Source organism: Canis lupus, chromosome 9 (genome assembly GCF_011100685.1).
Source record: "Canis lupus familiaris isolate Mischka breed German Shepherd chromosome 9, alternate assembly UU_Cfam_GSD_1.0, whole genome shotgun sequence".
NCBI lineage: Eukaryota > Metazoa > Chordata > Mammalia > Carnivora > Canidae > Canis > Canis lupus.
Genome location: NC_049230.1, coordinates 55,043,436 through 55,055,894, shown reverse-complemented (window position 1 = coordinate 55,055,894; position 12,459 = coordinate 55,043,436). Strand labels below are relative to the sequence as shown.

At 54.0% G+C, this 12,459-nt stretch overlaps 1 protein-coding gene across 10 annotated transcripts in view; it reads left to right on the top strand.

Moving 5' to 3' along the window:
* The window catches only part of SPTAN1 (spectrin alpha, non-erythrocytic 1), a 61,663-nt gene that overhangs the window by 47,753 nt on the left and 1,451 nt on the right, over positions 1–12,459 (top strand). For 5 of the 10 annotated variants that reach the window (XM_038549160.1, XM_038549162.1, XM_038549161.1 and 2 more), the window contains 14 exons: positions 717–925; positions 1,695–1,815; positions 2,032–2,153; positions 2,531–2,663; positions 4,388–4,486; positions 6,027–6,186; positions 6,795–6,871; positions 7,452–7,661; positions 8,035–8,331; positions 8,739–8,851; positions 9,217–9,234; positions 10,443–10,505; positions 11,689–11,743; positions 12,144–12,340. In XM_038549160.1, coding sequence (XP_038405088.1) covers positions 717–925; positions 1,695–1,815; positions 2,032–2,153; positions 2,531–2,663; positions 4,388–4,486; positions 6,027–6,186; positions 6,795–6,871; positions 7,452–7,661; positions 8,035–8,331; positions 8,739–8,851; positions 9,217–9,234; positions 10,443–10,505; positions 11,689–11,743; positions 12,144–12,340 — 1,874 coding nt within the window. The remainder of the gene's footprint in view (positions 1–716; positions 926–1,694; positions 1,816–2,031; positions 2,154–2,530; positions 2,664–4,387; positions 4,487–6,026; positions 6,187–6,794; positions 6,872–7,451; positions 7,662–8,034; positions 8,332–8,738; positions 8,852–9,216; positions 9,235–10,442; positions 10,506–11,688; positions 11,744–12,143; positions 12,341–12,459) is intronic. The other 5 variants (XM_038549167.1, XM_038549166.1, XM_038549164.1 and 2 more) reach the window with 2 other exon arrangements.

Sequence of the window (12,459 nt, the reverse complement as noted above, 5' to 3'; positions counted from 1 at the left end):
GCTCATGACACAGGCTTCTCGGGACTGTCCCTGAACTTGAGTATGCAGCAGAAGTGCTTTGTGCATCTCCCATTTTGCCACACAGGGTATTAACGTCAACATGTGCTTTAGGATGGATATTCAATAAAATTAACAACTTCTGCTTTTATAAGGATGTCCTTTTTTTTTTTAAATTTTTATTTATTTATGATAGTCACAGAGAGAGAGAGAGAGAGAGAGAGAGGCAGAGACACAGGCAGAGGGAGAAGCAGGCTCCATGCACCGGGAGCCCGACGTGGGATTCGATCCCGGGTCTCCAGGATCGTGCCCTGGGCCAAAGGCAGGCGCCAAACCACTGCACCACCCAGGGATCCCCTATAAGGATGTCCTTAAGCGAAAGAGCGTTTTTACAGAGGGTGGGTGCCAGTGAATTAATCAGATTCCTGCTGGCATGATGTGCCACTGTCTTGAACTATGGCATCAGCACCCCCACCACAGATGTTATACCACGGGCAGATGTCCCACACAATGAAAAAGGCAGACAAGATCTATGTGTCATGACAAAAATAATTTTGATCTCTCAGAACTCCAGGGATCCACATATTACACTTTGAGAGAACATCAGCACTTTGCAGATTCAACCTGTCAGTGAAGAATTCAAAGTTCATATTTGCAAGCAGATACTCAGGGAAGACCCAGGTTTCTCATCCCTCCTGTTGTGTCCCCTGCTGCCCCAGGATCGCCTGAAGGACCTGAATAGCCAAGCAGACAGCCTGATGACCAGCAGTGCCTTCGACACCTCCCAAGTGAAGGATAAGCGGGACACCATCAATGGTCGTTTCCAGAAGATCAAGAACATGGCGGCCTCCCGGCGAGCCAGGCTGAATGAATCCCATCGCCTACACCAGTTCTTCCGGGACATGGATGATGAGGAGTCCTGGATCAAGTATGTATCCTTGGGGCTCTGCATTCTGGGTCCTCTGGGATGCCTGTTGAACCTCTGGTGGCAGGCACTGGCAGCCACAGGCTGAGTGGGAGTCCAGAGCCCCTGGCTGCTTGGCTGTGAGGTTTCGCTCTCTCCAAGACAGGGAAGTGTAGCAGAACCTGCTGGGCTGGGTCCCTGCTCTGCCACATGCTCACCATGGGACACCTTGGCTTCCTCTGATGCCTGAGTCTGCAGTGATAGGGCCATCGATGGCCTCCACATGGTAGCAGTACACGACAATGGAGCTAGACTTTGTCTAGACCCTGCCCTGGGATCCCCAGGGAGATAAGCGAGTGCCCATCTAGAAAAGATAGCCTGGTGTCCTAGGCAGGATCAGTCCTCAAGGGAAGAAGAGTTGTTTTTCGTCCCTTCCATTGCAGTCAGAGTTGTCATAGCATTTTGTAAACACCCCATTTTTAAGGACAAAGTCCTGTCTCTTATTCCTCACTTCCGTAAAAAATTCTGTCTGTATCTTTATGTGTTTTTACGTGTGATGCCTGCACATTTGGTAAAGTAGGGTTGGTAGGGCAACACCACTAGCGCCTCCTCGTTTTTCAGCATACCCTGGGAAATAAAGGCTTTTCTTTTCCAGAAGACTGACAAGGATTTTTGTGGAGTGATTGGTAGATGTAGGTGCAGGATGTCATGGGGTCTGGAGACATCGCAACTCTTGACCAAACCTGTCCAGTCGAAAGCACAGGGGTGCAGGGTGTCTGTCTGTGTTGTCCAGGGAGAAAAAGTTGCTGGTGAGCTCAGAGGACTATGGCCGAGACCTTACAGGAGTTCAGAACCTGAGGAAGAAACACAAGCGGCTGGAGGCGGAACTGGCTGCCCATGAGCCAGCGATCCAGGTGAGGGGGTCTCTCCCAGCTGAGAGGGCAGTGGGCACCCAATGGGCCCACATGACATACAGAGAAACCCTTTGCTCTCATTCATTCCACTGTGAGTTGCAGTGTCTATGACCCCTCATTCTAAACCCAGAAGTTGTGGGTTCCGTGCTGAGGCCTTTTCCTGGACGCCTCTAGAAGCAGGTGATAGCTGTTAATCTAATCCTTCTTGCCTGTCAGGGTGTCCTGGACACTGGGAAGAAGCTGTCTGATGACAATACCATTGGCAAGGAGGAGATTCAGCAGCGTCTGGCCCAGTTCGTGGAGCACTGGAAGGAGCTGAAGCAGCTGGCGGCAGCTCGGTGACTGGCCAGGGGAGGGAGCACTTGTCCTGCTTGTGGATGTAGCACGAGTGGCCAGGCCCAGCTTCCAGGCCCTCCTGTCGCCTCCTGGGCCCTTTTTCTGGGCGTGCAGGGACCACAGTTGGCTTGCTTCAGAGCCACCCTGACAGGCCCATGCTAGGCTGGTCCAGTTATGTGGATCTGAACCCAGAAGATGGTTCTGGAATTTCATGTGTGAACAACATTGTCTCTGCTTCATATTACAGAGAAGGCTCAATGGAACCAATCACTTCCATACTTGTCAGGAGTATTTTTAAGCACATGTTAGCTATCGGAATTAAAGTTTGACAATATTAATGGTCTTTTGGTTTGTTTTTTTTCCTGTCTCCTATAATTAGGGGTCAGCGGCTAGAGGAGTCCTTGGAGTATCAGCAGTTTGTAGCCAATGTGGAAGAAGAAGAAGCCTGGATTAATGAGAAGATGACCCTGGTAGCCAGTGAGGATTATGGAGACACGCTTGCCGCTATCCAGGTCAGAGAAACTGGCACAGCCCCGCTGCTTAGTTTACCAGCTGGCAGCCTCGGTCTCCCTGGTTGGTCACAGTCTTCCAGATCTCACGCCAAAGACGGTGCCCCTCTGGCCAAACATGGTGCAGCCGGCAGCCCTGGGGCCCAGGGGCTGCTGCCACCATGTACCTTCCGCTGGGGGTAGGGGGTGGGAGGTACCACAACAGGAATTACTGCCCTTTGGTTCTGGAGGCTGCAAGTCTGTAATCAAGGTACAGGCAGGGCCTCGCTCTCTGAAACTTCTAGGGAAGGCTCATTCCTGACTCGTCCAGCTTCTCCCTGGCATTCCTTGGCTTGTGGCGGCATCATTGTGGTCTCTGCCTCTGCTCTTCATGCCTCTTGCCTCTGGGTGTGTCTGCCTGCGACTTTTTCTCCGGGCGAGTCTGTGTCCAGAGTTCCCTCTTAATTTTTTTTTTTGTATTTATTTATGATAGAGAGAGGCAGAGACACAGGCAGAGGGAGAAGCAGGCTCCATGCACCGGGAGCCTGATGTGGGATTCGATCCCGGGTCTCCAGGATCGCGCCCTGGGCCAAAGGCAGGGCCAAACCGCTGCGCCACCCAGGGATCCCTAGAGTTCCCTCTTAGAAAGATACATATCATCCTGGATTAGATCCCACCCCAGTGACCTCATCTGAACATCTTAAGTTGATTATATTTGTGTCTTCCACGTTTGTTAGGTGGCAGGGGTTAGGATGTCATTTTGGGGGACACACCTCAGCTCGTGCCCTAAGTACACAGGGTAGTTGTGGTTACTTGACGACCCTTCCAGCAGCAGGTGTCTTATTCCTCGAGGCTGTGCTGCTTTTGAGCGGGGCCACTTGCCCTGCTGAGCCAAGGCAGAGTAGCAGACCAAGGGAACCACACTGATGTCACAGCACAACTATTCCCCTCCTCCTGCCTCCAGCAGCCTTGCCCATCTTCCATAGGCAGCATTCAAAATGGCAGAAGCAGAAGCTTCGAGGCCTATCCTCAGATGTCACACCACATGGTCCGCACTGCATTCTGTTGGAGTGATTGCAAGCAGCCAGGGGCCACCAGCTGGATGAACAGCCTCCCCTGTTGCTGGGAGGAGCCACACCTTGTGGTCAAATATTCCCAAATCTGGGCCAACAGCTGTGGAGACAGAGTCTGCATTCCCAAGAGTCTGGGTAGCCTCTGAGCCATGTTCTTGGAGTGGGTGTCCTGTTCGGCTGGTTGAAGTGCTTCATGTGGCTTAGATGGAGAGATTTCCCCTCCTCTGCATGATCCCTTTCCTGGGAAGCCCACACGGAAGCCTTTCTGGGCCTTCCTGTACTGAGGAGAGGACCACTAGGAAGGTTCCCTGGAAGCTGTACTCAGGGGAAACCTGCTAGGCTTTGTCTTAAGCTTGCTTGGTGTTTTCTGTATGGTCTCCTAGAGAGGGGAAGCAGGGCACTGTAGTGGTTGATTAGTGAGAGCTTAGCACCTTCAGAACTTCTTCCTGGACGGCCCTTCTCAAGCTCAGGCCCCTGCCAGTTACTCTTGCTGCATCCAGGTTTTACCACCTTTGTCATAACTTACCTACTTTGGCCCCTATGGTCATAGCCCCTGCCTAGACTGGGGCGCGTCTGAAGGCTGGCACCTTACAGCCTAAATGCCCTCTGTCCCTGCTGCCTGACTGGCCAGCACATGCAGGCTCTCAGCTGCTGGCCTCTCTGCTTCCACTCCAGGGCTTACTGAAGAAACATGAAGCTTTTGAGACAGACTTCACTGTGCACAAGGATCGTGTGAACGACGTCTGCAGTAATGGACAAGACCTCATCAAGAAGGTAAGCCTGGCCTGCTGGTAGGGTGCTCCCATCCCATGCTGGCATTCATCTTCCTGGAATAGTCACCCAAGAAAGATTTGCATGGAGACCAGGAGCAGTTCCACTCCCAGATTTCTGAAGAAGAGAAAGATTGTGATTAATTGGATGCCTCCCCCTTTCTAAAGCCAGTCAACAAAGTTACTTTGCAGCACTTAAATTTTCTGCCTTAGGCAGGGAAGCATCCCAGCTTGTTCTTCAGCGAAACCCCACAAAACTGTTGTCTTAATTTCTTTCTCAGGTAGTATAAGCTCTCAACGGTAGTTGAAAATACAGGAAAAATTTAAAATACCACCAGAAGGATCGATCCCTAGTAAGGCTTTCATGCCTAACCTTCCCTACTCTGCATGTAGAGCCACCCCTACACAGGATAGATTCTGTTCCGCAAATTTACATTGCTCAACAAAGCCTGGCTGCTGTCCAGGATGTTCTGGAAATGAATGTCATAATATCACAAGGTTCGTTTTGTTCAAACGGCCCCTGACCAAGAAAGCAGATGGGGAGGGGTCTTGGGGCTTTCTCCCCAGCAATGAAGTCAAGTCACTGGCACGTTGGCATTCCAGACTAAACATGGTGCTGCCCTTGGCCCCAAGTTAGTCACCGCTGATCACTTAGGTGCAGTGACAAATATTCAGTACCGCAGAACAAGCAAATTTTAACCATTATAATTTTCTGTTGCAAACATAACTAGTAGATAAGATTCTCGTCACAGGATTTGCTCTAATAAGCATGGTTTCAAGACCAGAGAGTTGGTCATAACAGGTAACAGTATGTTCCAGTTCATGTTCACTAGAGAGCTTTTCCCCCTGCCCTTATGGGCAGATAAGATAACATGAAGCTAATTTCCAGTCCAGACCTCATACAGGAAGAGATGAGGCCTGTGTATGACCGCTACGCACACACAGCCCTGCCTCGCGGTCTCTGTCTTTTCCACGTGTGCGGTGACCAGTCTGTGAATATTCTGCACCTTCCAGCAGAGAGCCCAGTGCTTTACCTTCAGGAACAGTCTGTTTCCTCTAGTACTCTCTGAATTCTAAGCTGACTTGTGTGTATTTTCAAATATAGTTATGTTGAGACAAAATCCAAGTGTTTGGGGCTTAAGAATTTTCAGGTCCACTTTTTCTGAACTGTTTTTATTGCTTATATGTAGGAGCCATTGTTTGAATGCGTAGCATTTTATTTATTAAGTCTTAGCTATGTGTTTTCTTTTCTTTTCTTTTTTTTTTTTTTTGCAATCAGACGTATTAATGAGCACATTATGATATACCTGCTCATTCCTTGTTACTTCCTTAGGATCCATTCCCGTCAGTGAAACTGTTGGCACTCATCCTTTCAAGGCTTTTACTCCCTGTTCTCCACCTGTTCTCCACCCCCCTGGCAGCGGGTGGGGGGTGCAGGGCCCGCCTTTTAGCACTGGAGAACCTTCCCAGGCAGGCAGGCCTTGGATTAGCTAGCATGGCAGGAGGTGGGGCTGACCAGAGTGTGCCTTCTCTTTGTGGCCTAGAACAATCACCACGAGGAGAACATCTCTTCAAAGATGAAGGGCTTGAATGGCAAAGTGTCAGACTTGGAGAAAGCTGCTGCCCAGAGGAAGGCCAAGCTTGAGGAGAACTCGGCCTTCCTTCAGTTCAACTGGAAGGCTGATGTAGTGGAATCCTGGATCGGTGAGTGCTGCCCCACCCAGCCAGGCCCCAGTCTCTCTGCCTCCCCAGGCCAGGAAGACTGTTCCAGAGCCATAGCTCGTCTGTTTCCTAAGCAGTTGGTTTTCTTCTACAGAGAAGAGATGGATCTAATGCGGGCATATCAGAACAAGAGGCTGTGTCCCTGTGACCAAGAACAGGGGCCCCCATTGTGCTCGGCACTGGGCCGGCACCAGTGTCAACAAAACAAAAACCATTAATACCTGGGAGAAGTAATAAGCATCATAGCACAAACAAAATGGCACAGCAGCAGACCCCCAGTGGTGCCGCTGCCCAGAAGCCCAGGTCCAGGACAATCCAGCTCCCAAGGGGGGTGGAGCTGGACTCTGATTTCACCCTGTGACCCTGGTGATTGCTGTTACATAAGTGGTAGTTGAAGCATGTCTAGGATGAGCTGGAAGCGGGGCCTGGGCTGCAGGGAGAAAGGAGCCAGCTAGGGGGGGTCAGAGCCCACTCTTAGGAATCCCGGGATGTAAACATCAACCAGGTGGTAGCATGCCTCGGTTTTTATCTTCTTAATTCACGTCACTGTGTCAAGAAGGCTGATTTGCTTCCCCTGCATGGTTTCCTAGGTGAGAAGGAAAACAGCCTGAAGACAGACGATTATGGCCGAGACCTGTCCTCCGTGCAGACTCTCCTCACCAAACAGGTCAGTTGTGGTCTCTTTGTTGATTGACTACAATGTATGCAAATAGCACCTCCTGGTAGACGAACAGTGGTTGGCATCTTTCATTGAGAAAGGCCCTAAGGACTCAGCAGTGAGAAAGATAGTTCTGGTCCTCAGCTTCCAGACTAAGCCTGTGCTTAGCCTTCCAGTGCTACAGCCTGATAGGTGCTCAGAGGGTGGAGTGCAGCAGAATGTGCTGTGGACTTAACACCCAGAGCTGTCTGACTTGGATTCCAGCAAGCAGTGGTTGATGGGGAAGGTCTTTCCAGAGAAGATGCATCTAAGCTAGATCGTGAAGGGCTAACTGCAGGTGGTCAGGGGGTGGGAGGCAGGAGTTCATTCTAGGGAGAGGCAGTAGGGAGAGTGTGCATGTGTAGGGAGCCCCGTACCTCAGTCTGTGGTGGGCAGGGGGCGAGAGGATGTCAGGAGAAGGGACTCTGGGCTGTCTGGCTTGGGCAGCTGGTTGAACAGACTCTGGTGCCATCAAGCTGTGGCTCCCAGAAAGGGTGAGTTCTACCTTCCCTGGAGACCCTACAGATGAGTGTACTGCTCTTTGTTCCAGGAAACTTTTGACGCTGGTCTACAGGCCTTCCAGCAGGAGGGCATTGCCAACATCACTGCCCTCAAAGATCAGCTGCTGGCCGCCAAGCACATTCAGTCAAAGGCCATTGAAGCCCGGCACGCCTCTCTCATGAAGAGATGGAGCCAGCTTCTGGCCAACTCGGCCACCCGCAAGAAGAAGCTGCTGGAGGCACAGAGTCACTTCCGCAAGGTAAGGGTGGGCCCTGCAAGAGCTCACCCAGCCCGCTGTGCAGGGCCAGCAAACCCTACTCCTGTCTGTGCGCCCTGGCCAACTGCAGGGAGGTTCTGCACGGGGCAGGGGTCAGCCTGAACCAAGCAGCAGAGGGCCCCTTTCCTCCGAGAGGCTGCCATTCCGAAGCACCCAGGACAGATGAGCTCATCTATAGCAAGGGGAAAGAAAGGGTCACGAGGGAAGAAAGGCCTTTTGAGAAGTGGAGTTGGGAGCACCCCGTCTTGACCCAGATGCCCCAGAAACTACCCCTGCCTTTCCCATCCTTTGTCCACCCCCACCCCCGGGCCTCCAGCACTGGCGGCTGCGCTAACTCAGGCTGCTCTGCTTTCAGGTGGAAGACCTCTTCCTGACCTTCGCCAAAAAGGCATCGGCCTTCAACAGCTGGTTTGAAAACGCCGAAGAGGATCTGACTGATCCTGTGCGTTGCAACTCCCTGGAGGAGATCAGAGCTCTGCGTGAGGCCCACGACGCCTTCCGCTCATCCCTCAGCTCTGCCCAGGCCGACTTCAGCCAGCTGGCTGAGCTGGACCGCCAGATCAAGAGCTTCCGTGTGGCCTCTAACCCCTACACCTGGTTCACCATGGAGGCCCTGGAGGAGACGTGGAGGAACCTGCAGAAGATCATCAAGGTGCCCGGGGCTGTCTGTTGGGAGCTCGGGGCCAGCGGGGCTGCAGGGGGTGCAGTGTCTCTTCCAGAAGTGACAGCGGGTGCCGGCTGGCAGCCTACACAGAACTATCCATCACTCACTTTCTATCACCTCTCACCAGAGTTCTCGGGGGGCCGGTTGTGAGCAGCTGGGAAACAGAGGGTTCTGAGCTCCCTGAGGTGAGGGTCTCTCAGGCTCCTCCTCTGGGTTGACATCAACACCCGGTCCTCCCTGCCCCACAAAGCGGTGGTTTCTGGTCACGCTTAGCTTCCAGAAACTGACATCATAGGGCCACTGGTCCGTCATCCCAATGGCAGACTGTCCCCCTCCCACGTCCATCTGGGAAGGACAGGTCCTAGTGACACAGCCTTGCCTCCTCTGGGCCCTAGGAGCGGGAGCTGGAGCTGCAAAAGGAGCAGCGGCGACAGGAGGAGAATGACAAGCTACGCCAGGAGTTCGCCCAGCACGCTAACGCCTTCCACCAGTGGATACAGGAAACCAGGTGTCCACTGTGGCTCCAGGGGGTGGGGCGCCCTGCAGGAAACTGGCGGGCACACTTGCAAGAGGGAAAGAAGGGTTAGGGCGCACCCTGGTCTGGGTTGCCCTGGAGGGTGGGCATAGTTCTCAAAAGTACTTTTCCCGAAGGTGGAGGGTGCTAGGTGTCCTGGATTGGGTGGGGACTGGGCGTGGCCGGCGGTCCGTGTTCAGCATCTCGGTGACACACGGAGCAGAGTGGGATTCAGCGTGGGTACTGATTTCTTTGTTTTGTTTTTCTTTTTTCTCGTGTCTCTCTCTGTCCCCCACCTCCTGACTGCTGCTGTCTGGACACCACCTTGTCTTGCGGCTGCTTGGATCCCATCTGCACAGAACATATCTCCTCGATGGGTTAATATTGTCTTCTTGTTTCTCCGGGCTCGTGGTGTGGTGGTGTCTCGTGTGCTTGTCCCCTGCCCTCGGTCCCTCTATGGTCTGGCTTGCAGAGGATCCCAGGATGGACCTTCCTGCCCCAGGCGGGCTGCACACCTCCCCTGTCCCTCTCTTGCCCCACCTCTGTCCCTGTCCCCCCTATGAGGAGTGCGTGCCTTGCCCCACAGCACACAGCACACGGTCCTTGACAGCCTATGGTCTGGGGAGGGGAGCCACTCCCACCTGCCTATTCAGATTCAATGGGTTCTCTCAGGTAGGGACTGTGACCAAGCCAGAGGGCCAGGGCTGGAGTCCAAAGCCTCTGAGAATCCCCATGCTTGTTCAGCCGTTGGGATTTCTCTGGACTTCTCTTCTGCCTTTTCCCCGTGTGTCCAGTGGGACCATACTTAGCTCCTAGGAGGTCATGGTCATGAAGGAGGAGATTCAGCTGGTGCAGTGAGTCTCCAGCTGTGCATGACCCTTTACCCAGGTCCCCACACCCCAGTGTTCCCAGGGGAAGGGGAAGAGCATCATTTGCCCTAATAGAAGGCAGCACTGCCTGGGGTCTTGAGTGATGGAGAGATGAGGCTTTGGAGGAGCCCAGGAGAAGCAGGGCGGCCCTGCCCAGTCCAGTCCTGGGAGCGGCCTCTCCTAGAGTCTTTGGCCTCTGCCAGGCCCATGTAAAGCCATGGTTGGGAAAGGGCGACCCCAGTGCCTTAGACCAGTGCTCCCGGGGTTCTGCAGACAGTAGCTGGGGTGTCCGAGTGCGGTACTGGGAGAAGCAGGTACCTGCTGCCGCCACCACCTGTGCTGAAGGCAGAGGGGGTGGGATTGAGGGGGGTCGCAGTTTCTAGCTTGAGTTCATTAGCCACCTGGCCTCCGCTCCCCTCCCCAGCCCCATGGCTGTGTCTGCCCATCTGGTCTTGTCTCCGTGGGTGCCATGCTCCCCTTCCCACATGGCTCCTCCCTAGCCCCGTCCCGTCTTGCTTGGTCCCAGTGTGAGCTGCCCCCAGGCCGCCTGTCGTCCCTGTGGCCGGCGGCCCAGCCCCACCAGGTCCCTCTGCCTGGGCGCCAGGTTGCCCCGCCTGTGCACTGCCAGCTTGGGCCTTGTGGCGCGTGTCTGTCTCGGTCTGCTCTTGCCTGCCCATGCCTTCGGTGTATTCATTTGGTTTCTTTTCTTTGACTAGCATAGCGTATCGTCGGGTCATTCGTGTCTATCAGTATGAAGTTGGGGATGATCTGTCTGGAAGGTTTTTCTCCTCTTATTTCTCTCTTATCTCACTGTGGTTTTACCAATGCACTCTTGACTTCCCCAGGCGGCTCCGCTTTCTGACTAACCCACCGCCCTCGGCCGCTTGGGAAGGAGGGGTGTGTCCTCCTCCCACTGCACCAGCACCCAGCCTCCTGCCCCCGGGTCCTAGGGGTGTGGCTTTTCCCGGGGGGACATGGCGTGACTGTGAGTCTGATCTGCTGGGGTAGGAGGAAGCTGGTGCCTTGCCTTGCTCGAGCACTTTGAACTTGGGGACATTTCATAGCTAGCCCTGGCTCGCAGGGTGCTGCAGGGGTAGGCAGGGGCCCATGTGGGTGCAGGGGAGGCTGGGCCAAAATCCCAAGACATGCGCACAGTGTGACTCATCCCTGCACGTAACCCCAACTTGTTTGTTGTCTTCGTTCACTGGTGGCCTTCTGTGACGTCACACTGTAACGTTGGGAAGATGGCTCCCTGGGGCATCCCTGCTCTTCAGAACTTGGCCCTGGGAGCCTTGGGCCTGTCTGTCTCATGGAGCCTGAAACTGGGGCCTAACTGCAGTCACCTCCCTTCTTTGGGCAGTAGAAACACTTTCAAAACCCAAATCTGGTCATAATCTTTTAGCATCCCGGCTTTTTGTCTGAGGGGTCATCTGACTGCATCTCCTCCACGGCTGTCCCACCCTAGAATGTGACTTCCCTCCTCAGGAACCTGCAGGAGACTCCAGGAATTTTCTGGGGGTTGGCTCTCCCATTTGTCAGCCTCTCCTCCCTAAGGTGTCCAGGTGGCAGAGTTGTACAGAGCAGCTTTCTCCCCAGTGGCTGCAGCAGGCGGGCATGCTGTCAGGCCCATGGAGGAACCTCAGCTCGGTTCCTCAGGCACCTTTCAGGGTGTAGCTTGGGCCTAAGGAGCCACATGAGAAAGGATCCTAGCCCGGGAGAGGCTGTGTGGGACTTGGCCCTGGCCCCCCAGTTGGGCCTTTGGACAGGTGGCACACCACCTGGGGCAGTAGTGTCCTGTCTGTGGAGCAGGAGAAATACTACCTGCCCTCCCTTGCTCCCAGGGCCACTTCGGAAAAGATAGCTTCCTGGTAAATTAAAAAATAAAAAGTCACGGTTATCTGGGGATGGTTGATTTTGAGCTCATGACCAGGCCCTCTTGCCTCACTGTCCTCTTGTGTTTAGGTCCTGCATGGTGGAAGAATCCGGGACCCTGGAATCCCAGCTTGAGGCTACCAAAGTAAGTGCCCCTACAGCTCCCTGCCGGGTGTGCTTGAGGCCCTCCATCCTAGCATCCTCAGCAGGCCTGCCTGGTTTAACTGGTTTAAGGATAGGCAGGAAGTAGGCTGGGTAGGTATCCTTTTCTCCTTAGCATAAAGCAGCACAGGACCCCATCATCTTAAAGAAGGTCTTTTGTCTCAGACAATTGCTACCCAGTCTTACTTGCAAACAGAGGATCCTTTGGTTTAGTGTAAGTTTTCCTGGCAGTCTGCCCCTGGTTTGTGATGGAGGCTGTTGGATTTGACCTCACGCCATCCCACACAGCCCCACAGGCTGGGAGGGCCTCTCAAACAGGCTCTGGGGCCTGCTGTCCGAGGTAAGAGTCCCTGTCACCTACATCCTTGCTCCCCCATCTGTAGCGCAAGCACCAGGAGATTCGAGCCATGAGAAGTCAGCTCAAGAAGATTGAGGACCTGGGGGCTGCCATGGAGGAGGCCCTGATCCTGGATAACAAGTATACAGAGCACAGCACCGTGGGCCTGGCCCAACAGTGGGACCAGCTCGACCAGCTGGGCATGCGCATGCAGCACAACCTGGAGCAGCAGATCCAGGCCAGGTACCTGCCCCAGTCAAGCAACACGGGCTATGGAGGAGGAGGTCTCAGCTGCCTGACCCCGGGTCCCCCCAGGGTCTGGCAGTCACTTTCCTGGGATGGAACAGAATGAGCCACCTGTT